General features: G+C 42.7%; 1 protein-coding gene across 1 annotated transcript in view; it reads right to left on the reverse strand.

Moving 5' to 3' along the window:
* DOCK2 (dedicator of cytokinesis 2) overlaps positions 1–26,107 on the reverse strand; it is a 520,353-nt gene that overhangs the window by 37,725 nt on the left and 456,521 nt on the right. The window contains exons 39-44 of the mRNA XM_019487133.2: positions 23,934–24,023; positions 19,819–19,923; positions 17,002–17,143; positions 11,329–11,410; positions 8,121–8,205; positions 5,437–5,523 (exon numbers count right to left, since the gene is read on the reverse strand). Of these exons, the coding sequence (XP_019342678.1) occupies positions 5,437–5,523; positions 8,121–8,205; positions 11,329–11,410; positions 17,002–17,143; positions 19,819–19,923; positions 23,934–24,023 (591 nt within the window). The remainder of the gene's footprint in view (positions 1–5,436; positions 5,524–8,120; positions 8,206–11,328; positions 11,411–17,001; positions 17,144–19,818; positions 19,924–23,933; positions 24,024–26,107) is intronic.

Consider the following 26,107-nt stretch of genomic DNA (forward strand, 5'->3'; position numbering starts at 1 on the left):
GATGAGGTCTTTTGTAAAGATCTACAAGCTCTTGATTATATCCTCTCCTTCATATTCCATTTTCTTGTACCACACCAAATATTTCCCTTAGCACTTTGAGTGCCTATACGTGAGCAGGGAGGCTGCTCCGACACACTGCAATTACAGCATGTCGGAGCAGACTCGATTAATCAAGTCTGCTGGAGCATGGTAAATTACCAACTTACAGCAACCTCCCGGGTCTCATGCATCAGCAAAGCTTGTTTGATGAGCTTTAGATAAAGCATCCCTAATGCCATTTTGAAGCATGGAGATGTGGATACACAAGATGCTCTAGGCACTTTAATTAGAATGCCTCTTGGAGCCGCTCTAATTGAAGTGTCCCCTCACACACACTCCTGGATCACATGTATCAATGACCTTTGTTTTCAAACATTTGCAGCACTTTTTCCATTCACCTTTGTCAGCATCCAGGATTGTCATCCATATAAAAGAATAAGCTAAACAATTGTACTATAAAGAAGGAAGATGGTTTCTTGAGTTTTTTCTTTGTGCCACTATTTTATCCAAGCTCAACAGGCATATATTAGCACTGTAAATTCTTACCTTGCTTTCTCCAGTTATTTGATTGTCCTTAGTGATTATTGTTTCTAAATATTGACATTTTTCTACCTTTTGCACACTATCATTCCCTAAACCTATCTTTCTGTGATCTTGATTTATTTCTGGGTGTGATCATATATTTAGTTTTGCTGACACTAATAGCAAGCCCAATGTCTTTGGCATTTGACTCTCTGATCGCTGCGTTCTTTTGTACTGTTTCCATTTCCTCTCCTATGAGGCAGACATTGTTTACATAAGCAAATACCTGATTCAGCCTGTTCAGCTGCAGCTGTTTTCCTTCTTCAGTGGCTTTTACGACCTTCTCAAGTATCAAGCTGAATAATATTGGTGACAGTGCATCCCCTTCTTTGAGCCCACTATTGATTTCCATCAGGTCTGATAACATTCACTCAATTCTCAAGCAACTCCTTGATCCTTCAATGCACATCTTAGGCATACCAGTTGTTGGGAGTTACAAACCCCACAATGACTGACCATAGTGCTATCATAAGATTTGACAAAGTCTATGTAGATATGATGTAGAGCTTTCCTATCTCCAGAACTTTTTAATCATCTTGTGAAGATGGTGCTTTAATGCTCTGAATCCAAATTTTAGGCATTTGGCTAGAAAATTCTATCCCCGGTGCCTTATTATTTCTGATTTTTTTTTTTTTAACCAGGGATCTGTAATTCCTCTAACAAAGGCTCTACTATTTAAGATTCAGCACTTTGATAGTTAACGAATCTGTCTTCATTTTCATACTATGCATTTAGAAATTCTTCAAAATATTCTCTCCAAAACTTCAGGATTCCTTGTTGTGCTATCATCAGATTCCTGTTTTTATCATATACTGCTATCATCCTCTGCTGTTAGCCACTCTTCCATTCATTAACTCCTTTAAACACGTCTCTTATGTTCTTGATTCATCTTTTCCCTCATTTTTTTCTTGATAAATTTCTTCTTCTCTTTGCAGTACTCTCAGAACTAATTTTTTTTACATTAGCATTATTTTATTGGTGAACCCTCATTACAGGTATTTCTTGAAGATTATTTCAAATCATCAGTCTCAATACTTCAAGATGACTGAAAAATATGACTATGAGATCTACTTTTCTGAGATTAAAATGGATGCTGGAACTGGAACAAAGTAAACAGAAGCTTTTATTTATTCTTAGTCATAGAATCATAGAAAATTAAGGTTGGAAAAAACCTCAGAAAGTCATCTAGTCCAACCCCTGCTCAAAGCAGGACCATCCCCAACAAGATCGTTCCAGTGAGAGCTTTGTCGAGCTGGGCCATAAAGTGTCCAAGGATGGAGATTCCACCACTTATCTAGGTAACCCATTTCAGCGTTTTACAACCCTCCTAGTAAGAAAGTTTTTTCCTAATATTCAACCCAAACTTCCTTTGCTGCAACCTGAGACCATTGCTCTCTGTTCTGTCATTTGAAAAGTTTAGCTCTGTCCTCTTTGTAACCACTCTTCAGGCAATTAAAGGCTGCTGTCAACCCCCACCCCCACAATCAGTTTTTTCTTCTCCAGACTAAATAAGCTGAGGAGATGTTGAGGGAATTCGGAAGTCAGGTGCTCCAGCACCCTAACCATTTTTGGTGCCTTCCACTGGACTCCCTCCAACTTATCCACATGCTTTCTGATGTGGCATTACCAATGCTGAATAGAGGGGAATAAATACTTCCCTTGATCTGCTGGCAACATTCCTACTAAGGCAGTCCAGTTTGCTGCTAGCCTTCTTGGCAACAAGGGCACACTGCTGACTCATATTCAACATATTGTCCACTTATAAGCTGTCCAAGTAACCACCAAGTCCTTTTCTGCAGAGCTGCTGCTTGGTCCTAAGCCTATAGCAGTGCATGGGATTCTTCCATCCTAAGTGCAGGACTTTGCACTTGTCATTGTTGAACCTCATGAAGTTTCTTTTGGCCCAATTTGTCTAGGTCACTCTGAATCCTAGTCCTATCACCCAGCGTATCTACTACTCCCCACAGCTTTGTGTCACCCGCAAATTTCCTGAGAGTGCACTCCATTGTATCTTCCAGATTGTTAATGAAGATATTGAACAAAACTGGCCCCAGGACCAACCTCTGGGGCACTCCACTTGATACCAGCTGCCAGCTAAACATTGATCCCTACTCATTGAGCTTGATGATCCAGCCAGCTCTTTATCCAGTTATAGTCCATTAATCCAACCCATACTTCCTTAGCTTGCTTGCAAGAATGTTGTGGCAGACTATATCAAAATCCTTGCTAAAGTCAAGGTACATCATATCCATTGCTCTCTCTGTATTCACAGAGCCAGTCATCTCATGATAGAGGGCAATTAGGTTGATCAGGCATGACTTGCCATTGGTGAATCCATGCTGAGTGTTTCTGATCCCTTTTTTATCCTCCAAATGCTTAGAAATGGACTCCTTGAGGAACTGCTCCATTAACACATGGTAGCAAACTCAAAGTATGGTTGCGTTTTGCCTTAAACACAGTTTTACTGTTTTGAAATGATATATTTCTCATAGTTTCCTTGTAACAGCTAAAATGTAGGTTAGTTTAATCATGAACCGTGGGCTTATGGGATGCACCCAGAGAGTGGTGGTGGATGGATTGGTTTCTACCTGGAGAAATGTGGGCAGCAGAGTCCCCCCCAAGGCTTTGTCCTGGGACTGGTAGTATTCAATATCTTCATTAGTGACTTGGACGAGGGAGTAGAAAGCACCCTGTTCAAGTTTGCTGATGACACCAAACTATGCGGGGAGGTACACAAACTACATAGCAAAGGAGCAAATCCAGGCTGATTTGGACAGGCTGGGGAAATGGGCTGAACAGAATAGGATGCAGTTTAACAAGGATAAGTGTCATGTGTTGCACCTGGGGAGGAAGAATCATCAACACTCCTACAGCCTGGGAGGTACCACTCTAAGTAGCACAACTGCAGAAAGGGATCTCAGAGTCATAGTTGACTCCAAAATGAACATGAGTCACCAGTGTGATGAGGTAATAAGTAAAGGTAACTGAGTCCTTTCTTGCATAAGTAGGTGCATCACAAAGGTCTAGAAAGGTGATACTTCCTCTCTATTCGGCGTTGGTTAGGCCACAGCTGGAGTACTGTGTCCAGGTTTGGGTACCGCACTTCAGGAGGGATGTGGATGGCCTGGAGAGGGTTCAGAGGAGGGCTATTCATCTGGTTAGAGGCCTACAGAAAAAACCCTATGTGGTCCTATTGGGAGACCTGAACCTCTTCAGTCTCTGCAAGAGAAGGCTGAGAGGTGATCTCGTGGCCACCTACAAACACATCGGGGGGCCCAGCAAGAAATAGGGGATACAGTGTTTACCAGGGTGCCTGTCGGGGTAACTAGAAATAATGGCCACAAACTGGAAGAGAGCAAATTCAGATTGGACACCAGGAAAAAATTATTTACAGTGAGGGTTGCCAAAACATGGACTAAGCTTCCAAGGAAGGTGGTGCTGTCCCCTTCCTTGGAGATATTTAAAAGGAGATTGGACAGACACCTGGCTCATTCCTGCCCAGGGCAAGGGGTCAGACTCGATGATCTAATAGGTCCCTTCTGACCCTAACATCTATGAAACTATGAAATGCAAATACACCACTCCCCTCTCCACACCCAAAAGAAAATCCTGAACAGTTCAAACAGTCTGTATTTTGTAATTGACCCAAAGTCTTGGGAAAAGACATACACCCTGACCTGATGGCTAGAAAATGGTATTTTGATATTTGTTTTGGGGAATTGGCTGTAGGTAAAAAATATTTACATTAGAGAAACGGTCCAGGGCAATGCCAAGGGTTAATTGATTTCTAAAGTCCTGGTTGTCAAACAGTTTCACAGCCTTCAAGGTAGAACAGGTATCTAACATAGGCAAACAACAAGGCCAATGGATAGATGCATACAGTGAGAAATTATGGGCATATATCACACTATTCCATAACATGAGATAAGGTGGCACCAGCTCACAAGGCCCAAGAGTGGAGCCCTTGGGATTTCCGGTTTTGGGGGAACAGACCAAATTAGGAGAAGACCGGGAAAACCCAAATTAGAATGTGTGCATGTAATGGGCTTGCACAAAGGAATATGCTGACAGGACAGTGTGTGGACAGTATGACGGCCACAGAAAGACCAATCAGTGATGCCCACGGATCAAGAGTCATCAGGAGGGAGAAAGACTAAAAAAGCAGGGACTTTAGAGCAGAAAAGGGTCCCCGAGGGAGTAACCTGAGGCACAGTGGACAGAAGGCATACCACCAGCCCTTCTCATCCACCCCACTGGGACAAAAGGGTGGGCCTTGGCCTCCAACCTCCAGGCTGCTGACATCTGACATTCAAGAGAGAACCACAGAGTGAAGCCTGTGTCCTGGCCAGTCGTACCTTGACTCTGATGACACTCCTAGGGCTGGTAGGTATACAGAATTATTTGTAGTATTCTTATCTGCTATCTGCTAGAGAATTACTTGTATTATTCTTATCTGCTTATCTACTATGGTCGGTCTGAGGGTTTGGGTCCATCCAGAACAAGGTCATAACTACATTGCCAACATGACCTGACTTTGAAAATATTTTGATAAACAAATAACTTTTTGTACTTGAGTAAAGGTGCACATCTGTCCATGTCTATGTGAAGTCCAAAATTAAAATAATATATACTGGTGAAATTCAAAGGGTTCAGAGTGGTAGTCTTGTATGTATCATTAAAAATAAAACAAGGTGAATACACTGGTAAAAGCAATGTCTTGAATGATTTATCTCAAAATCAATCTGTATAGAAGCTCAATACTGTATTCATATGAACTAATTCATATACCGGAATACTTAGCGTGTTTATACACACCTGTGACATTGAGACAACCTCAAACCAACGCAGAATTCCAGGAAGTTTGTAGGCTGTAACAAATGATGTTCTTTCAATCCACATAGACTATTAGGAAAAAAAGAGAGGGAGGGAGAACATTCAGAATTGAGAATGTAGTCTTCCAGACTAATTAAAATTTGGTTAATATTATCCTATTAAAATAGGCAAAAATATGCACATTTTTTTCCATAAACAGGTGCTGTAAAATGAATCTAGCATGGTAATTTGCATAAATTGTTTATTGATTTCGAAATAAAAGCTCAGTATATGCAAACTAAGGAACAAAATAAATATTGAATCTTCTAACACCCATTCCTAACTATGCCCCAACTGTGTATCTTTGTGGCTAAATCACTTACTCTGGCCTTCTCAGCACTGGACTGCATTTTCTTAAAATTTGTCACCAAAACTAACACTAGCAATAGTGTCATAGAAGGCAGCTAGCATTTTAGCCACATTTTGCTGTTAATGGAATTGGACAACAGAGTGGATTAAAATGTTAACAGACCATGTACCCTATGCTCCTCTTGTTATTGCTAACAGTTGAGCTGAACTAGTTGTAGACAGAGTGGGAATTTTACTAGGTAGAACTGCAAACACAGTTTAACTATCTCAATTCACACATGTCTACAGTACATACTAATATTTACCTTCCTGAAATGTCTGTTTTACAGGGATTAATCAGATATGGTTTGTCAAGTGGTTTCTAGGCAGTATCTGTTACAAACCTCTCCTTTCCACAAAAAGACCCTGTCTGCATTACTGACTTAGCACATTAAAGTTCAAAGCAGAACAAATATTTGAGTTTGTGCCACCTGAGGCCCCTAGCAGACATTACAGTTATGGCTTCATTATTGCATTAACTGCACCATAAATTACAATATGCTACATGTTTAGCCAATTTATGATTCCATTAAATTGGCAAACCAACCACAAAGATATTTCCCATATAACGTAGCACTCCTTTGCTACTGGTACATATAGCATGTGTTGTGTTCCAAAGTGGGACTGCCCAACGCTGTCAAGAATCAACTATCAATTGATTTTTGGCATCAGCCCTGTAAAGCTTCAGGTCTTAAACTGCACCCAAGACTGTTTGGGACTGATGTAATCACCTTCTTGTCAGCACTGGCCTCAGATAGCCCCAGGTTAGAACCAGACCCTGAACTGAGCATAGACAGCGCCAAAAATCAGCCATGTCAGGACCAGCCTGGCACGGTCCCTGGGGACTGGGCTAGGGGTATCTCCGGTTCCTGGTTCCCAATGCCCAATCCTGATATTTCAGTCTCTAGATCTGGGGCAGTGTCATTCCCTGTCCGATCTGCAATAGTGTGACTGGGTTTTGAGGAATTTTATGCCTCATCCCCAACACCGCTCATTTTGCCATGCACATCTGGTATGGTAGAAAGTGTGATTTTTTGGGATGGGGCATAAAATTCCTCGGATCCCAACTGCACCATTATTTTAACATCTGCCAGGGGTCTGGCATTATTTCTAGATTTGGGAAAGTTATACAGATCCCAATCATAACTGGGCTCTCTCAAGCATATTTTAACAACCCTTGCAGCAGCAGGACACTATCTGCCATTTTCCCCCTGTTTTATCTGTGGCAGGTTAGGGTGCTATTCCTTGTGCTTTTATGTCATGGTTGCCTGTGTAAGTTTCATAGTAGTTTAGACAAGGATTTATATGGTTTGGATAGGCATAAGCTGCCCACAGGCAGGGGGTTTGACTAGATGGCCTCTGGAAGTCCCTACTAGCCCTACTTCTCTGTGGCCTTCAGATGTCCCTTCCAGCCTTACTTTTATATGATGCTAGGGTTCATCTTACTGATCATATCACAGGTAAAATTTAAGTGCGTCATAAAAATTTGAAATAAGCTGTTTGGATAAGTCTGGAAAAAATGCTACTCCTACCAGTTTCCTAACTGTATTGGTTTAACATAAAGATTTGACTAGAAAATACAGACTAGAAAGCATAATTTTATGGCATAACCAATAAAACATTATTTATATGGCAAAAGTATGAAAACTTACCTCACTGCTTACATGACACTATAAAATAATAATTTATAGTCACAGAGACCTCACAGTATATTAAAACTATGAAGATTATTTGTAGCTGTAGAATTAAACAGATGATATAAGTAATAATAGTATATGCAGAACTCTAGCTCTGTTAACACTTTAAGTGACTGATGAAAACAGACAATCTACATTCCTTATAATACTGGTACCTTATAAACAGAACCATTACCAAGCACTGGTGGCAACACATTTTATTGCTATTCATTTACATTTTGTCTTGTTTAACATTGAAAAATTGTTGTAGGAGGACTTCATTGTTTGATGTGATCGTATTTAATGTATTTATTTGAAAGTTTTACCTAAACATTCAAATAGTAATGTAAAATGTACAAATGAGAATACAGGGAAAAGTGTATGGTTATATTATAGAAATGGGGAGCCCTTCCCCCCACCATTTTCATTACATTTTTCTTTTAAATTTTATGTAACAAAAATAGGTCTTGTTTCAGATCTGGAAACAAGGGCTTTCATAGCAAGAAGCTGGAAGTGGCTATTGGAGTAGCTAGCTCCTAATTCATTACCACAGCACCTCTAACACATTTTTAAAAGGCACTCCCATTCCAAAGAGTTACTTACAGCAAATTCATTTTCTGGGTCAACAGATCCTTTTCTGACTGGTCTTGAATAGTGAAATCGTTGCACATAGTTGGACTTATAGAAGCTGAAAGATTTATACAAGATTAATGTAAAACAAATTTAGGCATAGCCAGATCCTACCATTGAAGTAGACTTTTTGTTTTATTTCATTTTAATTTTTTAGTTAAAATTGAATTTATTATGCATGAAAAAGGTCTTCATTGACAGCTCAAGAGACAAATTCTTCACCCATACTATGTTCCATCACAGACCTGATCCAGCTGAAGCCTGGAGGGGTCACCTTGTATGTGCAAGCTTTCCAGAATATGCCTATCACATGTACTATTAACAGGGCATCAAGTGGTATTGGAACGGAATAGAAATCATCTTTTCAACTGAAATGTGCAATTTTTCAGCTGCTACCAATGCCAAATCAGTTTATCAATTTTCCATAAAAACTGCTTGCAATGCATAAAAATAACTAGTCATAAACATCAAACCATAAACAGCCATCTCTTATAATGAAAACATGAATTTTGAAATCAACTTTGTAGCATTAGACTTTTAAGACAGAGTGCATAATTGCATCTATTGTATATCTACTGAGCTAAGGAATAATTTTCAATCACTGTTATCTTGCAAGAAGAACATAAATATTCCCTCTAACCACCTTATTATTATTCTAGAGCACTGATTTTTAACTTGATAGAAGAGAAAATGTGTATTCTTGGCCCTTAAGTATTTTTCTCCTCATAGGAAGAGGGAATAATTTTTATTTATAGGAATTTTATTTAAAGCAAAGCCAAATAAAGATTCACTGTACAGAGTAAAATATTATTTCATAACTCCAGGTCCACAACTTACACTTGTACTCTCAGACTGTAGTTCAAAAATAACCAAATAATATTTTGGCAGCCAAGTGATGTAACAAGCCAAGATGGCACCTGAGATGCACTCTGTGGGGCAGCAAGTGGGAGGAGGGAGTGAAGGAGACACATGTTCCCAAGAGTAGGGGCAGAAGGCACTTAGGGTCGGAGAGCAGGAGGGGGACAGTAGCTCTATCTACTCTGGGAACTTCAAAGAAGTCCCAGTGGAGCTGCTGCTGCCTTGCATGCTCTTTTGCTCCTAAAGCAACAGGAACCAAGCAGTTCCCAGCATAGCAGTGCTGCCAGAGTGGGGGTTGGGGGTAATTCCAGAGCCCTTCCTACCTTGGTGCCCAACCCAGGTGTCCTTGTGCCCGCCCCTAATTACACTACTGTGGCAGATTATGGAAACATATTAGTCTGACCACACTTGTTCATGGGAGCTTCTGATTCCTGAACCTGATAAAACCAGTAAAATTAACTTCTTTGGTAAGTGACACTGATTAAAGAGAGAGACTTCTATACCAAGGCAAATCACTTTATATGGCCCCTTGGAGGACATATATTTTGATGTAGTTTAGAAGAACTAATACATTAAAATCAAATAATATAACTAAGAAATATAGTCATAATCAAGTACTCTTCTAAAAAATAAATCTTTCCTAGTGTGTACAGAGAAAATGCAACACAGTCTGACTAGTTCTACAGTTGAGATGCATAATTACAAAGGAAAAAAATGTGTTCTCTGCACAGGGATTTCAATAATCTTTGTCAACCAAGTCATTTTGCACTCTAGTCAAAACAGGACCAGATTCACAGGATGTTTATCAGTCACCAATTTTAAAAACAGGGTGAAATTGGGAAGGCACAGCTTAGATTTCAAAATCTATGCTTATTTTTCTATCGTATTTATTGCACGGGACTCCTACTTCTCCTGGAATGGGTTGCAATTTCTATACTGATACTATAGGGAGAGCTGGTGAGCAGGACCCAGCTATGGAGAGGACAAGCTACTTTCTAGGACTGAAGGCATTCTTCAGGAACAAAAGCCAGAAGTTTTGTAAGCTAGAGAAGGGCTAGTAAGGAGATGGAGAGAGGGTGGGGGGGCAAAGTCAAGTCAGACTTGGAGTGAGAAAGCTGATCTGGAGTAATAGGCACCTTGGGATCTGTACAGCAAAACCAGATGACAGCAGAGTTAAGAAAAGGATGAGTTTTAGGAAAGATTCAGAAAACGGATATTGATAAATACATTAGGAAAATAAGGCAAAATAGGAGAGCATCTTATGGCTACTGAAGGCTAATGAGTACCATGCATAGGCTAGTGAACTATAATTGTTAAGTAATGACAAAAGCTGGCTCAGTAACTGGGGGGGGGGGGGGGGGAGGAGGTGAGTGTTGCAACACTTTCTGGAGGCGAAGAGAACTCCAAAACAGGTACTATAATAATAGACTGGGAGTCTGAAAGAGAATTTGGTGCACAATTACCATGGATGTTCAGTAGAAGTTGGACACTAAACTTTTGCTTCATTATGAAACCACAAAGCACAGGGCAGTGGTTCTAAGCCTCCTTAGACTCTGTGCTCTCTTCATAACTTTTGTGAACTGAGCCAGACCCCATTTAAAAAAAAAGAATTAAATGATTACAGTACTCATGTCCCCACACGGAGGGCTGGGTAGTGGGGGTGGGGGGGAGGAGGGAGAGGCCAGACAGGGACTTCATCATACTCCATAACACACTTCAAAATATCTCATGTCACCCCTGGGTGTCATAACATCCTGTCTGAGAATCACTGCATTGTGCATATGTAAACAAGTCATTATATTACAAATATAATGGAGGTTAGATAGGCATCTGGCTGGGGTCATCTGAACCCAGCACTCTTTCCTGCCTATGCAGGGGGTTGGACTCGATGATCTATTGAGGTCCCTTCTGACCCTAACATCTATGAATCTATGAAAATCATCCTTAAGATCACTATCTACTGTTTGTATTAGAGGCTAAGCTGAAACCCATATTTGCAGCAGGATAAAAAAAGCAAAGTATGCCACAATTCTGCTTTGCCATACAAACTGCAGTCCAACTTGACTTGAAGCAAAAGAATGTTTATACAGATTTTGGCCCTGATACCTTGAGTAAATTGATTTTTTCTTGTAAGTATACAGTCATATGTAAAATAGCTAACATTCTTCTGAGAAATGCCAGGAAAAGAGATCCTTAGTGAGGAAGAAATCTGAATCTCAGTTTACCAAAAAGAGGGCTGTGTTCATAAATTAATAACTTGGCTCCTTGGACTTAGGCTCACACACATTTCACAGCAACATTTATCACACAGACCTAAACATACTTTATAATTTGATCAGGTACTGGTTTATTTTTGAATCTGGGATGCTCCTCCAGAACAGGTTGCACTGTAAAACACTGAATATCTAAAATCACATGGGTTAAGGGTATATCAAGCATGAATCTGAAATGTTCTCAATAGTCTAGGAATCCAATGATATGTTCTAATGAATAACCTTTTTAGGGGGAGGGGCCAGGAAAGGAAATATTTGCCAATTGGTATGAGTATAAATCACTTAATCATAATTCTGACGTGTACACAATATGGCGTGTCACCCGAGTACCATTTAAGCTGGAATTCCTGTGGCTTAATATATTGCATCGAATCAATGTTTTTATTACAGAACAAAGCCACTTTGTAATGAATCAGTTGATGAAAATATTTTTACTACTTATGTTTGACACAAGCATAATTCATGGCATTGATTGGACAAAATGTCACATTGTAAATCTTTAGCCATATTATGTTAGCTCAATTATTTTATGTTTCCTTCCCCTGTGACATTGATTCTTTTAATTATAACATAACATATGCATACCATACTTTTACACAATTCTTAATCAGTTAAAGTCATATTATAACTCCTTTCCCTATGTGTAGAAATAGCCCAGGCTCTGCAGTATTCCTACTGCTTAAGGAATAAATATGACAGCATCTAATCCTTTCAGAAAAAAAAATCAGTCCAGTGGCCCATATCTCCCATTATTGAATGTATTTCCCCTGGGAAGGGGAATACTTCGTGTATTTCCCCTGGGAAGTCTCATCCTTCAGTTCTCATGTACTTCCTCACTTCATTGGACTGTTGTGAGGATAAACTCAAGAATGTGCAGAGGAAAGTCTATTAATACGTACAGTTAAAAAAAAAAATCTAAAAGTAGTCAAGGACACAAACCGAATACCTTATCCTTTGCTTATTACATCTCATTCCACCCTGAATTTGAGGAGTATTGAATCCCAATCCAAAACAATGTTTCAAAGATTCAAATAAGAACATCATGAAACAGAAAATACTTCTATCAATAATGGACATCTCAAACAAGATACATTAAAATCCTTTTTAAACTTGGATAAAGGTGTTTTGAGAAGTATTTTATGTTTGAGACTACCACAACAAAAAACCATGAAGGAAGGTAGATTTATAAGTGAAGTCACCATAAGAAGAATGTTCAAGGTTAATCTTGAATGTGGCTTTTAATGAAGGCCAATGACAATCTAGAATGAAATGCCTTTAAGACCCAGAAATACCAGGTGCCAGGCAATCTGCCAATTTACAGGTCTCCAACACAGAAGCTCACCAATCTTATTACAATTTAAGGTGATAGATAAACTGTGTGCACACCTAAAAACAAGATTAAAATAGATGGCCTGCCCTAGAACTGTTTGAGAGGAGGGCATACACAGTAGGAAGAAGGCTTCAAAGTTTTGCTAACAGGTCATATTAGCAAAACTGGAAATTGAAGTGCCACTTAAATATGCTTTCATCCCTCTTATTAAATGATTGCCCTACACAGCTAAATTCCTTTAGATATTATTGGCAGTGAAGCTAGCTGTCAGCGCAAGAGATTTGACCTCTAGTGAATAGCCTCCTCCAAAGCTTTTAATCTCACTGATGTTTGATCATTAGTTTTGCTTTTCATCAAGAGCTTTTAAAAAAAAGTTCTTTTGCCTATTTGAGTAGCAGCGAAGAGCAAATTTAAAATATTCCTCAATTCATGAATAAAAACCACAACACAAAGATAATTGAAACATTAATGTAAGTAATATAAGTGCATGTGGGGGTTAAGAGGGAGAAGTGGGGAGGTATTGTTCTGCATAGTATCACTGTGCACCAATTTGTTTTTGATAAAACAAATATTTTTAGAAGAGGAGGAAAGTTAGTTAGATAAGGTACAATGTACAAATAAAAATGAAGTGTGTTTGTTTGGTAATTACAGTAGCTTTCCAAAAAATGATGCCCTGCAGATAAGAAGAGCCTGCATGGATTTCAAAAGCTCTCACATATCTATATATTTTTTGAAGCTGTAGAGAACAGGCAGGGCAAAGGGTGAATTAAAAACAATAAGAGCCTCTTGTTTGAAGTGTTTTTCTTTCCCTTGAGTGTCAGGGACTGAGAATCGAACAGATGATATCTTGACAAGCTGTTATATAACATTTCTTTAAAGATATGCATAATGGTTATAAGACTTTATGTCCATGTCAGAATGAGAGTGGGCAATTAAAAATCAAAGTACAAGATGCCATTTAACCAAATAAATAGTGAAACGTTAACACATGACATTTTTACAAAATATTGCCTTTCTTGCAATTCAGAAATATTATAAGAACGAAGGGAACCAAGAAATACTGGAAGAATATAAACAATATCTATAGTGTTCTGGGAAAACTATGAATTAATTGAATGTAACAGTTTAAAAGGTTTGATGTCACAAGCAGAATACACATATTAATTGCATTTAAAAACTTTCAGCGAAAACCATTAAACTGACTCTCTCACAGCACTTAGCAGTAGTTATGGATATGAATATTTGTAGTCCCCTTTTAAGGTAAGAATCCCTACCCACCTCTTACAGGTGAAGAAATGGAGGCACAGAGAAAGGAAACATTTTGCTCAAGATAACATAGTACATCCAATCTAGCCAGGAAAACATCATGTCCCTTGATCTCAGGTCTATGTCCTAATCCCAAGATCACTTACAAATTGATCATTTAGAATTTTAGGAATAATATTATCGATGAGTTGGGGGAATAACAGTTGTGCCCTTTTCTATACTTTCTTAGCTGAGAACATACTATATTTTTATTCCATTTCATCCTCTAACAGCGTTTCTCAACCCGTGGTTTACACCCCAAAAGTGAGTCGCAAGAAAATTGTAAAGGGTCATAGGGAGGTCCCAGGGAATTGAGTGGTTTCCCCATGCAGGCTGCAATGCTGGCAGCCTGCATGGAGCCCACATGCAGTCAGGGGCATGGTGGGCATGCAGCATGTAAGAGCAGCCCCGGGAGCCAGAGGGGGAGTGAGGGGGCTGGATGCAGCACCCAGAGGAGGAGGAGGGGAGAGAGAGAGAGAGAGAGACTGTGTGGGTCGGGGCCAGGGGGTTGTGGGTCACGGCAATCTGATAATTATGCTAATGAGTCCCAGTGTGAAAAAGGTTGAGAACCACTTAATCTCTCACTTCTATGCTTGCATGATCCGCAACTAGAATATTGGTTTGTAGTGTGGTAACTCTCACTTAAACTAGGAGATCATGAGTGGCAGAACTCAAATGTCCTAAATCATGGTAGTTATAGCTTAGAGAGATGGTCTAAAAGCAACAAAATGAAATTAAACACAATGAAAGATACTAAAGAAGAATAATCAAACGCACAGATACAACATGGGAGATAAATGGAACATTAGTTTTGCTGAGAGGGATTTGGGGATTTCAGCAGATCACAGATTCAACATGAGTCAGCAATGTGATGCAGTTGTACAAAAAGCAAATGTAATTTTGGCTGCATCAATATGAGTATTGCGTGTAAAACACAAGAAGTGAATGTACTACTCTATTTAGCACCAGTTAGGCCTCAGCTAGAGTACTGTCTGAGGTTTTGGGCTCCACATTTTCAGGATGTGGAGAAGCTGGAAAGGGTCCAGAAGCACGGAAGAAAAATGAAAAAGGGCAGCAGTGTTGCAATGTTGCTGGGCAACCAGGACACAGGAACAATGGTGACTTCTGGTTGCCATCACACTGCCAAGACAATCATGCACCTCCTGGCAGCTGCTGTTCTTTTCTCCAAAGAAGCACCTGGGGTAGTTGCTCCAGTTACCCCACCTTAATGATGCCACTGATAAAGGGGTTGGAAGGCAAACTGTAGTATGAGGAAAGGCTGAGAGCTGGGTATGTTTAGCTTTGAAGAAAGGAGATTAACAAGGGAATATAAGAGGGCTCCCTCACCCCTGCTACCTCAGAGGTAGGATACCAGTGGCAGGGCAGCAATTAAGTAGGAAGCTAGACAGGAGCCAGCTGCAGAAAGACAAGCAGTTGAGGAAAACCTCTGAGAGTAAAGGGCAGCAGGGAAGGGAGCAGTAGCTGCAGCTCAGTTGCTTAAGCCGTAACACCTGAAGGCAGCAGGGTACTGGGCTATTTAGGAACCCATGGCCAAAGAGAAAATAAAGCAGGTGGAGTCCAGAATCCTAAAAGCCTGGCCACTCAACCAGACCCTCACTCCTGCGAAGAGGGCAGCTCCTGCTGGGCTGGGTGGCAACAAAATGGAACCCAGGCACCACTGGGACCAGAAGAAGCTTTGACAGCCAGCAGCTACTAGATAGGAGTAGATAGGACCATGGCAGACTCTGGAGAGGATTTAAGAGGGCATTGCAGCTAACAGATGTACCGGAGGACCAGATGTGGGTAACAGGGATGAATAGGAAGCCACAGGGGTGCTGCAGGGACACCCAGCATGGGGTCTGGGACCCAGTCATTTATGTGGAGCAGAAGCCTAAACAATTTAGAGGCAGGAAAGAGCAGCCTTGCAGAATCAGGTGTCTTAGGAGGCTGAGCCCAGTTAAAGGTCAGGGTGAAACAGAGCAGCCTTGCCCTGGGTCAGGGATGCTAGAAGCTAGGATGAGGTGCAAGACAAGGCTAAGGGGCCCAAAGATCTGAGATACAGAAAGGGTTGAGGCTGAGTGAGCCAGGCCTGAACCAGTGGGCCAAGGCTGGAAACCTGCAACCAGAATAAAAGGGGGTTAAGGCAGAAGGGCTGAGGCCTCTACAGGAGGACCAAACTGTGGACAGACATGAGCATAGATGTAGGGAAGGGTGGAGTTCAGGAATTTAGCTCTTAAGGTGATTAGGGACAGTGGGGTTGAAGCCCCAAGGCCAAGAGACTGTGGGTGGTGGGGCTAGAACCCAATTAGGTGGGCCAGGTTGAACCCAAGAGACAGCATAGAGAGAGAGCAAGCAACCAGAGATCACCAGCCTCTGAGGACAGCTTCCTGTCATCACAACAAAGGCACGGCACGCAGTGAAGCAGGGTGAGATCCTGGAAGGCTAGAGTGGAAGCCAGGCAGTACGGCTCTGCGAAGCTTTTGTCGCTGATTTAATTTGGCAGAGATCCGGCCCGATTCGATGGCTGAATCGCCAAATCTGAATCAAATCAGGAGACCCTTTAATCTCTCTGAATCAAATTGGAAGCCTCTGAATTGATTCGGAGAGATTTGAGGATTCGGACATAGACACAGCTTTATATGTTGTTTCTACATACCTCAAGGTAACAGGCAGCTCATGAACGCTAAGATGCTGGGGCAGATGTAATGTCCCACGGGAGCGCGGGGGGTTCCACAGCATGCTCGGCGATGGACGAAGCTTCACAGGTTCAGTGCCCTTTTGCCCCAGCTGGTCTCTCTACTACCCAAAGTCATGACCCAAAGCCCAGGGCTGACCCCATGCCCCCTGCCAGCCTGGACCTGCTCTGCCCTGGCTCAAATTGCTGCTGTCCTGGGTGCGCATGTAGATGCTGTGCCTGGAAGCTGTTTACTCCAGCTCCAACTGCTCCAGAGTTCATTGCTTCACATTAATTGCTCATGTAGATATACCCAGTAACTAATAACTTAATTGGCAATGCTGTCAGGCAAGCTTGCTAAAACAAGCCTTTATTTTTCTTCTTTATTCTATAAATTCCCATCTTTAAGGATACATTGACCAGGAGAGTTTTTTACATCATCTCCGGGGGCCGAGGTGGTGTTCATTTTCTCTGCATTTGGGAACTGGCTCATCAGCTGTGCTTGGAAATCCTCTCTCCGCTCATACTCCTTACCCCGATAAATGAAGACTTTGTTCTGCAAAAGATAAATTTTATAATTTTTAGACTCTAAGTTCTTTGGGATAGAGGCCATGTGTGCATGTTGGTTTGTGCAGTGCCTAACACAACATAATTTATGAACCTGGCTGTAGCTTTTGAGTGGTGCTGTAATACAAATATTTAAAAATGTATTATCAATGACAGAAAACACTCTCAGCAGCCAAAGGGAAGTGTCACTGATTCCCCAAAGATAGTACTGCATTCTATGACCCAGAAAGAGAGAAAACACAAGCCTTTAGGGTATGTCATTAAAGCAATAATTAAAAGGAAGAAAATCTGTTTCCTCTTTTAAAAAAATATACATTCCTTTGAAAAAAAACAAACTGGTTCATGTTTCAGTGCTTTATTATATTTGTATAAGACCTCCTCTGCCTCCCTCCCCCACAGTACTGTAAACTGCTCGTATGTACAATATGGTTCATTCCAGAGAAAGCTCTTTTATGGTTTGGATTTACTTGGTGTTAATGACAAACTCACTTTATAGTACCAGAAACAAAAGACACAGATGCCTTCATAATTACACAAAACACACCTACTTATTATTTTTAGCGTGATGGTGGAATTGAATTACAATTAAGTTAAAGGAGGATTAGTAGACAAATACCTTAAACCTTTACTTTGGAGAAAATCTGCTCCTGTTTAGATATCGACTGATAATCAGACAAGATACAATGTCCCCCATGCAACATCCATAGGGTTGAATAGGTGAACATTTTTTGATAGAAATGTTAGATTGCAACCCTTTATGTTGATTACTAGGGCTGTGCGAAGCTTTACTTGCCAATTCAATTCAGAGGAGATTTGGCCTGATTCAGCGGCCGAATCTCCAAATCTGAATCGAATATGGAAACCTATTAAAGGGTCTGAATCAGATCTGAAGCCTCCAAATTGATGTGGAAAAGATTTGGAGATTCGGGTTGGCTGGGGAGAGGCAGGCACAGCTGGGCAGCTGCAGGTTCTCCCATGGCTCCTTCAGCTGTGCCTACCTCTCCCTGGGTGGGGGGAGCTGTGGGAGAAGCCCCCAGGGCTGCCCTGCCTGGCTGCATCCCACGCCTGGCCTCAGCATCCCTGCACTTAAAAAAGCCCCGCACTCACCGGCTGTGGCAGCAGCAATCAGGGCCTCTGAGGGCTCATGGCAGAGCCCTCCCATGCAGCACAGGAGAGTGGGGATCACCACCCCCCCTGCCTGACACCCACATGACAACTGCCCCACAGCGCAGGTGCAGCATGGCTCAGCAGGACACTGTGCACTGTCATGGGGCAGCTGCTGTGTGGGTGCAAGGTAGTGGGCAATTTCCGCTGCCCCCCACTGTCCTGTGCTGCACAGGGGGGCTCTGCCACAAGCACCCAGAGGCCCCAGTCACCACTGCTGCAGCCAGTAAGTATGGGGCTTTTTTTTTTTTTTTTTTTTTTTTTTTTTTTTTTAAGTGCCAGGACTAGGCTGGGGCTGGGTGGGGGATGGGGCCGGGCAGGGCAGCCATAGGGGCTTCTCCTGTGGCTTCCCCCACCCGGGGAGAGGCAGGCACAGCCAGACAAGCCACAGGAGAACCTGCAGCCACGCAGCTGTTCCTGCCTCTCCCTGGCCAATCTGAATCTCCAAATTGGTGCTGAGTCTCCGATTCTGATTTAGCCGATTCAAATGGGTATAGTGATTCGATTTGGTGATTCAATTCAGTGATCACCGAATCGAATCACTGTCCTCTGAATTGGCCGAATCTGAATCCAAATCAAATACTTCCCTATTCACACAGGCCTATCGATTACCTCTGTAAACCAGAATAAATTTATAAGACTAGTGATGGAGTGAAGCAGCATGTTAGAATATTACAAAATATTATACTTAGGCATAGCCAAAACATTATATTGAGGCATAGACAGGAAACATGGTACATATTTCACAGAAAGAACATGGGTAACTAATGGAATGAGTTTAGGAGTTCAGAATAAATCTTAAAACCTGTCTCATTTACACATGCTCTTGAAATTCTTGGTAGGTTTTATTATAAATTGGGAAAAGGTTACATATCTGCTATATCTTAACTACATCAGAAATATACCTATGAGTCTATTACTTTTTTTTAAAACCACACCCACTTATTGATCTACCCTCACTCTTCACATAATCTGTTTACTACCTTAGAAATCAATAACCCCATTAAGGATAAGAACAGATTTCCAGAAGTACCTACAGGATTTAAGCACCAAAGCTCATAGGCTATTCTTAATAGCCCAAGCCATAATTTGCGATCCTCAGTATCAACAGATTTGCCTGGAACCCATGACACTACCACAACAGGTCTTTCTGTACATTTTCAGCATCGCTATTTGGCCAAACAGTGCATTACACTATTTGCCAGAGACAGGGTCTAAGCAAGGATAACCATCACTAGACAATAGATACAGTTGGTTTATGTATAAAGAATAATTTGAGGTAGTTATTAGATTCTTCCTCATGTTTGAGGAACCTTGTAAGACCCTTGTTCACCTATTCAGCCTTATGGATTTTTGCATGGGGGACAATATTATTGTGAAAACTTGTGTCAATGTAGGATTTTTCCAAATACTAACTACATTTTCGCTAATCCACTATACTGCTGTATTTAAGAAGTAGACAGAAAAACAAGGGAAAATATACAGTGTAAACAGACTTACCCTGAGAAATGTAGGGAATCCTTGACCATAGTATCCAACAGCAAAATAGTCTGGTTTAGGCCTCAGTATTTTCATAATGCTTTCATAAAATTTAGCTTGCTGAACCTGAAAGCATATATGGTAATTTCTCATCCCTTTTCTTTCAACATCAGTACTTGAAGGGAAATGTTTTTAATCCTTTTTTTTGTAGAAATGCAGCACAAAGTTTAGTATATAGTCATTCTTTACATTATCTTCTTTAATCATATTATATTAGTTTTATTTTATATGCATATTATACACAAATGAATGTATTTATTTTTTAAATCATTAGACTCTAAAAGTCAGGAATATCCCTAATAGAAGGGTGACCATAATTATATTAGGGAAACCTGGGGGAGTGGGGCACTAGGTGCATGCCCGCAGACACACATATGTGCCATAGCAGTGTGTGGCATGGGGTGGGGTCAGAGCAGGTCTTGGGAGCATGGTGTCTTTGTCACTGGAGCTGGGGCCATGGTTGGGAATGGGGCACTGTTAGGGTGAGCACTTTTTCAAAGTGGAAAGGCAGGACACATGCTTGCCTCTCCCCCTACCCCCTCCACCAGCAGTGTGGCTAGAGCAGAGCCAAGCAGAGCAGGGGCAGATGTAGTCTGCCCAGTGCAAGCTTGGGGCTCCCTGCCTGCTGCCTTTCCCCCAGGAGACCCATGCCAGTCTCATACCCCCTGCCTGCCCAACAGCAGCAGGAGCATGACTCCATACCACTGCCATCCCTGCTGCTGCCAGGCAGGGAGGGGGTGCCTTACCATGGTGACGTGGCTAGCAAGGGGCTCCCAGAGCAAGGGCAGCAGCATGGGGAGCCCTGAGCCCGCTGTGGGTAGTCTGCACCTCCCCCCGTCCCGCACAGAAATCTGGGGGGGGCATGTGGCTCCCATGCCCCATCTGGGGGGGTGCACGCAGCAGCAGGGAGACACACCTTCTCCTAGAAAATCTGCCTGTGGCTCCATCCCACTCCCAGCTGCAGGCCCTATGTAACATCCTGTCTGGGCAGCACCCCAGCCCTCACCCACTCCCTCCCTCACTATGGGTGAGTCAGTCTCCCCCCTATTCTCCTTCCCCACCATAGATTTACCTGCTGGGAGTTTCTCTTTACACTGCCTGGGTGTATTTCCAGCCATGTGTATAGATACACACATGCATGTAGTACCCCCTGTGTCCTGCTCCCAGAAGCCCCAAACAGCTCCTTAAAGGTTGGAACACTGCAAGGGGAACCCCACCATTTCCCATGGTTTTCCACAGTGAACAGAAAACCCAGATCCCTGCATGACACTGAATCCAGGACAAATGCTGTCCCAGAGTCATGCAGCCTGGGCAGGACCAGGACTTGATGTTCCCATCCAGGACTGTCCCACCCAATTAGGGACAGGTGGTCACCCTAGGCACTGGCTAGGTTAAGGGTGCTGCACAGGCTCTGTCTGACTCATGGCTCTAGTCCTGTCCTGGCACCTGCAGCCGCATTCTTGCTGTGTGTCCCCAGGCTGGGAGGGCACAGCCAGGTCAGCCTGGGCTCTCTGCATGGGGACTGTGATGCTGTTAGCCTGGCCTGGCCCAGCCTGGGGGTGCATGGCCAGAATGCAGCTGCAGGTGCTGCGATAGGGCTGGAGTTGTGAGTCAGCTAAGGGCAGTCCATGCAGTGCCCCCAGCACAGCCTGTGTCCTGCTCCTGGCCCCAGGTCAGCCCCAGCTATGGTGAAAAAGGCACTGAGCTCCCCAGCACATCCCAACAGCTGCTCTGGCCCTGCCTGCTGTCACACACACACTCTAGTCTGTGGCTTCCAGAAGCAGAGCCAGGCAGATAGCACAGTGTGCACACACACACTCACACACACACCCTGACTCTGTGGTTCTCAGGCTCCTGACAATCCAGGACTTTTGCTTAACTTTTCTCCATTGCCCAAGACACTGAGATAGCCTATAAAATATGTGACTGTCCCAGCCAACCCAGGAAATATGGTCACATTACCTAATCAGCAAATACACAGACAGATGTCTTGGAATTAAAAGTAGCCACTTCAGCTTCATTGGAAAATGAAAACGTCTCATGCCCTTCATGCTTGACAAGGAGTGGGCCAGCTCATTAGCACAATGATAACTCTAGGGCTTTGGAGGCAGCCTAATCCCATGGTACAATGGGGGAGGGGGGCAACCTTTTGGGCAGGAGTGCCACAAATTAAACACCACACCATCCCCAAGTGCCTCTCAGATTCCTTTTCCCTTTCTCTTCCCCATCTCCTGCTCTGCTTTCTAATCCCTGCCTTGTATTCTTTGCCCTGTCTGCTGCTCCTCTTTCTGCTCCCTGCCCTAACTGCAGCTGTGCCACCTGCACCCTAATCTTCTGTATGTCACTTGTGGCAACACAGACTGGCCACCCCTGAAATAGTGAGGTGAGCGGGAAATTAGAAGACTTAACACCTTCCATCTGAAAGTAAATCAAGTTAAATGTAGATGCTTTATTTATTGGATTTTCTGACTTTTGCTTACCAATTTCAACAGCTGAAACAGTTCTTTGTGTTTTATATTTAAATAGCATCAGCAAAATAATATGAATTGGGTCTACACCTTTTAGTTCATATGCTTACATGTCTTGAGATAGCTTGAAAAAAAAGGTGAGTGAGCAAGTAAGCAAATGAGAGCAACTGGTTTCTCTTTCAGGTTTTTTATTCTTAGACATTTCAAGAATATCAAGTTTTGTCTCTCCTGGAATGGCCTTTCAGAAGTTTCAGGGATGTTTTCTGTGAATTCTAACAGCTTAATTGAAAGAGAGAAAGTGTCAAATCATAAAAAAACAAAACTTTCTTTATTCAATATATAAGTTACTTATTGAAATTAAAAGACTTTAATTAAAGAATTTGATTTAATTGGCCTTGTAAAATTATACCTCACTCATTTCCCAGTTTTTGTAAAAGTATTGATGTCAAAAAACATACACCAGGGAAAAATAATTTCAGGTCTTGGGGTTATTTCTATACCTTGTTTCAAGATCAGAAAGGACCAGATAAAGCCTATTTTAGCCTGTTTGCAGATCACTTTTTAAACCACACATGTCAATTAATACAAGGTAATAACTACAAGAATTTGCTTTGCTTTGTACTAGGACTGCGTGAAGCTTCAGGCCCTGATTTGATTCAGCAGAGATTTGGCCCAATTCAATGGCTGAATCTCTAAATCTGAATTGAATCAGAGGACCCTTTAATCTCGCTGAATTGAATCGGAACTTTCCAAATTGATTCAGAGAAATTCAGAAAGTTTCGAAAATTCAGACATAGAGACAGCTTTAAATGTTTTTTCTATGTACCTCTAGGTAGCAGGGGCTTGTGAATGCTGTGATGCTGGGGCGCATGGAGCATCGCTCCCCAGTGTGCTGAGCAGAAGACCCGGAAGTGGACCAGAAGCACTTCCAGTCCACTTCCAGGTCCACTGGGGAGCACGTTGGGGGCCCCCCACACAGCCCCAACTCGGTGACTGCTGCCTCCTGGGTCTGGGGGGGGAACACCCAGTGTCCCCCTGCAGCTGACTGCCAAGCCGGGGGGGGGGGGGGGGGGGGCAGCATGCTCCCTGGCAGACCCAGAAGTGGACCAGAAGCACTCCTGTAGGATGTTCCATTCTCCCCAGCATTGCAGCGATCACGAGCCGTGCCTACTACCTCAAGGTATGTAGAAAAAACATTTGAAGCTATGTCTATGTCTGAATTGCTGATTCTCCAAATCATCATTGAATCTTCAATCTTGAATCTGAATTGAATAGGACCCGCTTCACACACCCCTACTCTGTACTATTTTATCTCTAGAACACTGCTCTAGAGATAAAATGGCATGAAACAAAGCAAACAAAAATGGTATGAAACCAAGCAAATCGCTCCCGCCCCCCCTTTCTCCCCACACTTCCTTTTCAGGCTATCTCAAGACATATAATCATATACTCAACTAAAAGGTGAAGACACAATTACCATTATTTTTTAATACTCTAGAGGTACTCCTATATACCATGCAAAATCTTTCATACTCTTCTATCTTTTGAGATTTCAAACATAGTCACGCATATTCCAAAAATGCTTTGAAGACCCATATATGTTCTTACCAGATTCTGGCTTAAAAGTTCATAGTCAAAAACTTCCATCTCGTATTGCTCTGCAAGTTCTTTGCATAAAGATATTGCTTCTTCCCACATCTGCAATATAAGCGTATATTTTTAAAGTAATTCCAGCACCAACAAATAAGGTTTTAAGGCATCACTGTTTAACTATAGAGCTATATTGATTATTTAATCTCTAAGTTTCAGTCATTTATTAACTTCCGATATGGAATGAAAGACCCAAGGAAATCATAAACTGGAACACAGCAGATTAATGTGCAGAATAAAACGTTTTACAGTTCATTATAGAAAGACTGAAATAGGCCTGCTTTAGACTTACAAGAACAACACCCAAAATCACTTGATCTTTCAGAAATGCTGAATAACAAAAAATAATTCAGACCAATACATAAAGGTTTGTGTGTCCCTCAAGCAGAAGTGCAGCATCTTCATAGGCTTACTAATGCATGTCCTTGATAGTTTGTTTCCTGATTCTGCAACCTACGCTCCCACAAGTCATCTTTTCTCATGTGAACTGTCAACTCAGAAGTTACAAGCTTGAAACCCAAATTACCACTGTGGTCTGTGAAGCAGCAGCAGCTTATTTCATTCCTCATAAAATAGTATTTTCTTCTGAAGGAACTTTCAGAAGAATGTTAGAGCTGCACTATTAATACTAGGCTAGATTTTTGGTCTGCCAGGCTAGGGGTAGAAGTTGCACATAAACTGGTTTGAATGATCATAAACTGGTTTAAACCTGTAACAGAAAAGAAGTTCAGTGCACATAAACCAGTTTCAAAATGGCTGAAACTGGTTTAAGATAAACCTGGTTGAATGTAGTATCAGACTTAACTGATTTAGGTCAAGCCAGTTTATGGAACTTCTGTCCCAGACCCCTTCCTGGTTCAAGTTAAATCACAGTCCCCCAGCATCCCAGCATGCTTTACTGCCCTGTGCTGTCTGCTTGAGCAGAACATGGTTGGCTCTACCCCTCTGCTCTCTAGCCAGAGCAGTGAGGGCTGGCTGACAAGGGGGTGGGAAACCAGGCTGGGTATGTAGCCCAATCTGCCTGGCAGGTGCAGAGCAGCTCATGCTAGACGTTTCCCTTGCTGCAGTGGAAGTGGTGCAGGTGTGGGCTGGCACACTCAGGCAGACAGAAGGGAGGGGGTTTTAAACCCCCTCCATGGTTCATGGGACCCCAGCCTGGGTCAGGGTGGGAGTGGAGCTGCCACACTTCTGCCCCACCCCCACCACCCTGCTTGAGCAGGGGAGAGGGCAACACAAGCTAGGGTTTTCTCTCTCTCTCTGGACAGCAGGGGACATGGCCATGCCCTGGCCTGAGCTGGCAGGGTGAGGAGGAAAGAGGGAAGGGTTTAAACCCTGCTGGCCCCTGACCCCAGCTGAGGTTTGCCTGTGGGGGAAGCAGTCCCTCCCAGACTTCCCCCACTGCTCCCTGCTTGAGCCGAGAGCAGGGGGCATGGCCACACCCTGGTCAGGGCCAGCAGGGTGAGGCAGGTAGGGTGGTTTAATCCCCCCTCTATCCCCTCTCCCACTGGCACAGGACCCCAGCTGGGGTCTGCCCAACAGGGGTACCTCTGGCAGGCAGACCTTGGCTGTGGTCCTGTGTCGATGGGTGAGGGGAGGGGGGGAGGGAACCCCCCCCGCTTTCCTTCCCCACCTTTCACCTCAGGCTGCCACTGGTGTTGGTATCTAGCTACACCACCCACCGCTAGAGCAGCAAGCAGGGGGAAAATGCCTGGAAGGTGCTGCTTTCCCTTTCCCCCTCCAGGCACTCCCCAACTCAGGATTATGCAGGCCAAGGTGGGGTTTTAAACCCCTCCCCAGCCACACTTAGCAAACTGTTGGGGCCTGGCCCCATCCCCCCAGCCTTCTGGCCACTGCAGAAGGGAAGGGAGGGATCACTCTAGTGCCCCCCAGCTTCTAGCCTGAGCCACTGCAGGCATGTGGCTGCATTTCCAGAATCAAAAGTGAATGTCTATTCTACACAGTTCAATCTACACAGTTTAGACTAACCTACAAAGACTGAATTGATTCAGGCTCGGCCTTTTTGAATGTCTGTACTTAGCCCTAAAGGTACTTTGCAATAAGCAGCACAAAATGGTCAAAAAGTAGCTGCAGACAACAAGTAGAGAAGTCCCCATCCTGAAGAGAATACTTAT

The sequence above is a fragment of the Alligator mississippiensis genome, chromosome 9 (genome assembly GCF_030867095.1).
Source record: "Alligator mississippiensis isolate rAllMis1 chromosome 9, rAllMis1, whole genome shotgun sequence".
In the NCBI taxonomy this organism is placed as follows: Eukaryota; Metazoa; Chordata; order Crocodylia; family Alligatoridae; genus Alligator; species Alligator mississippiensis.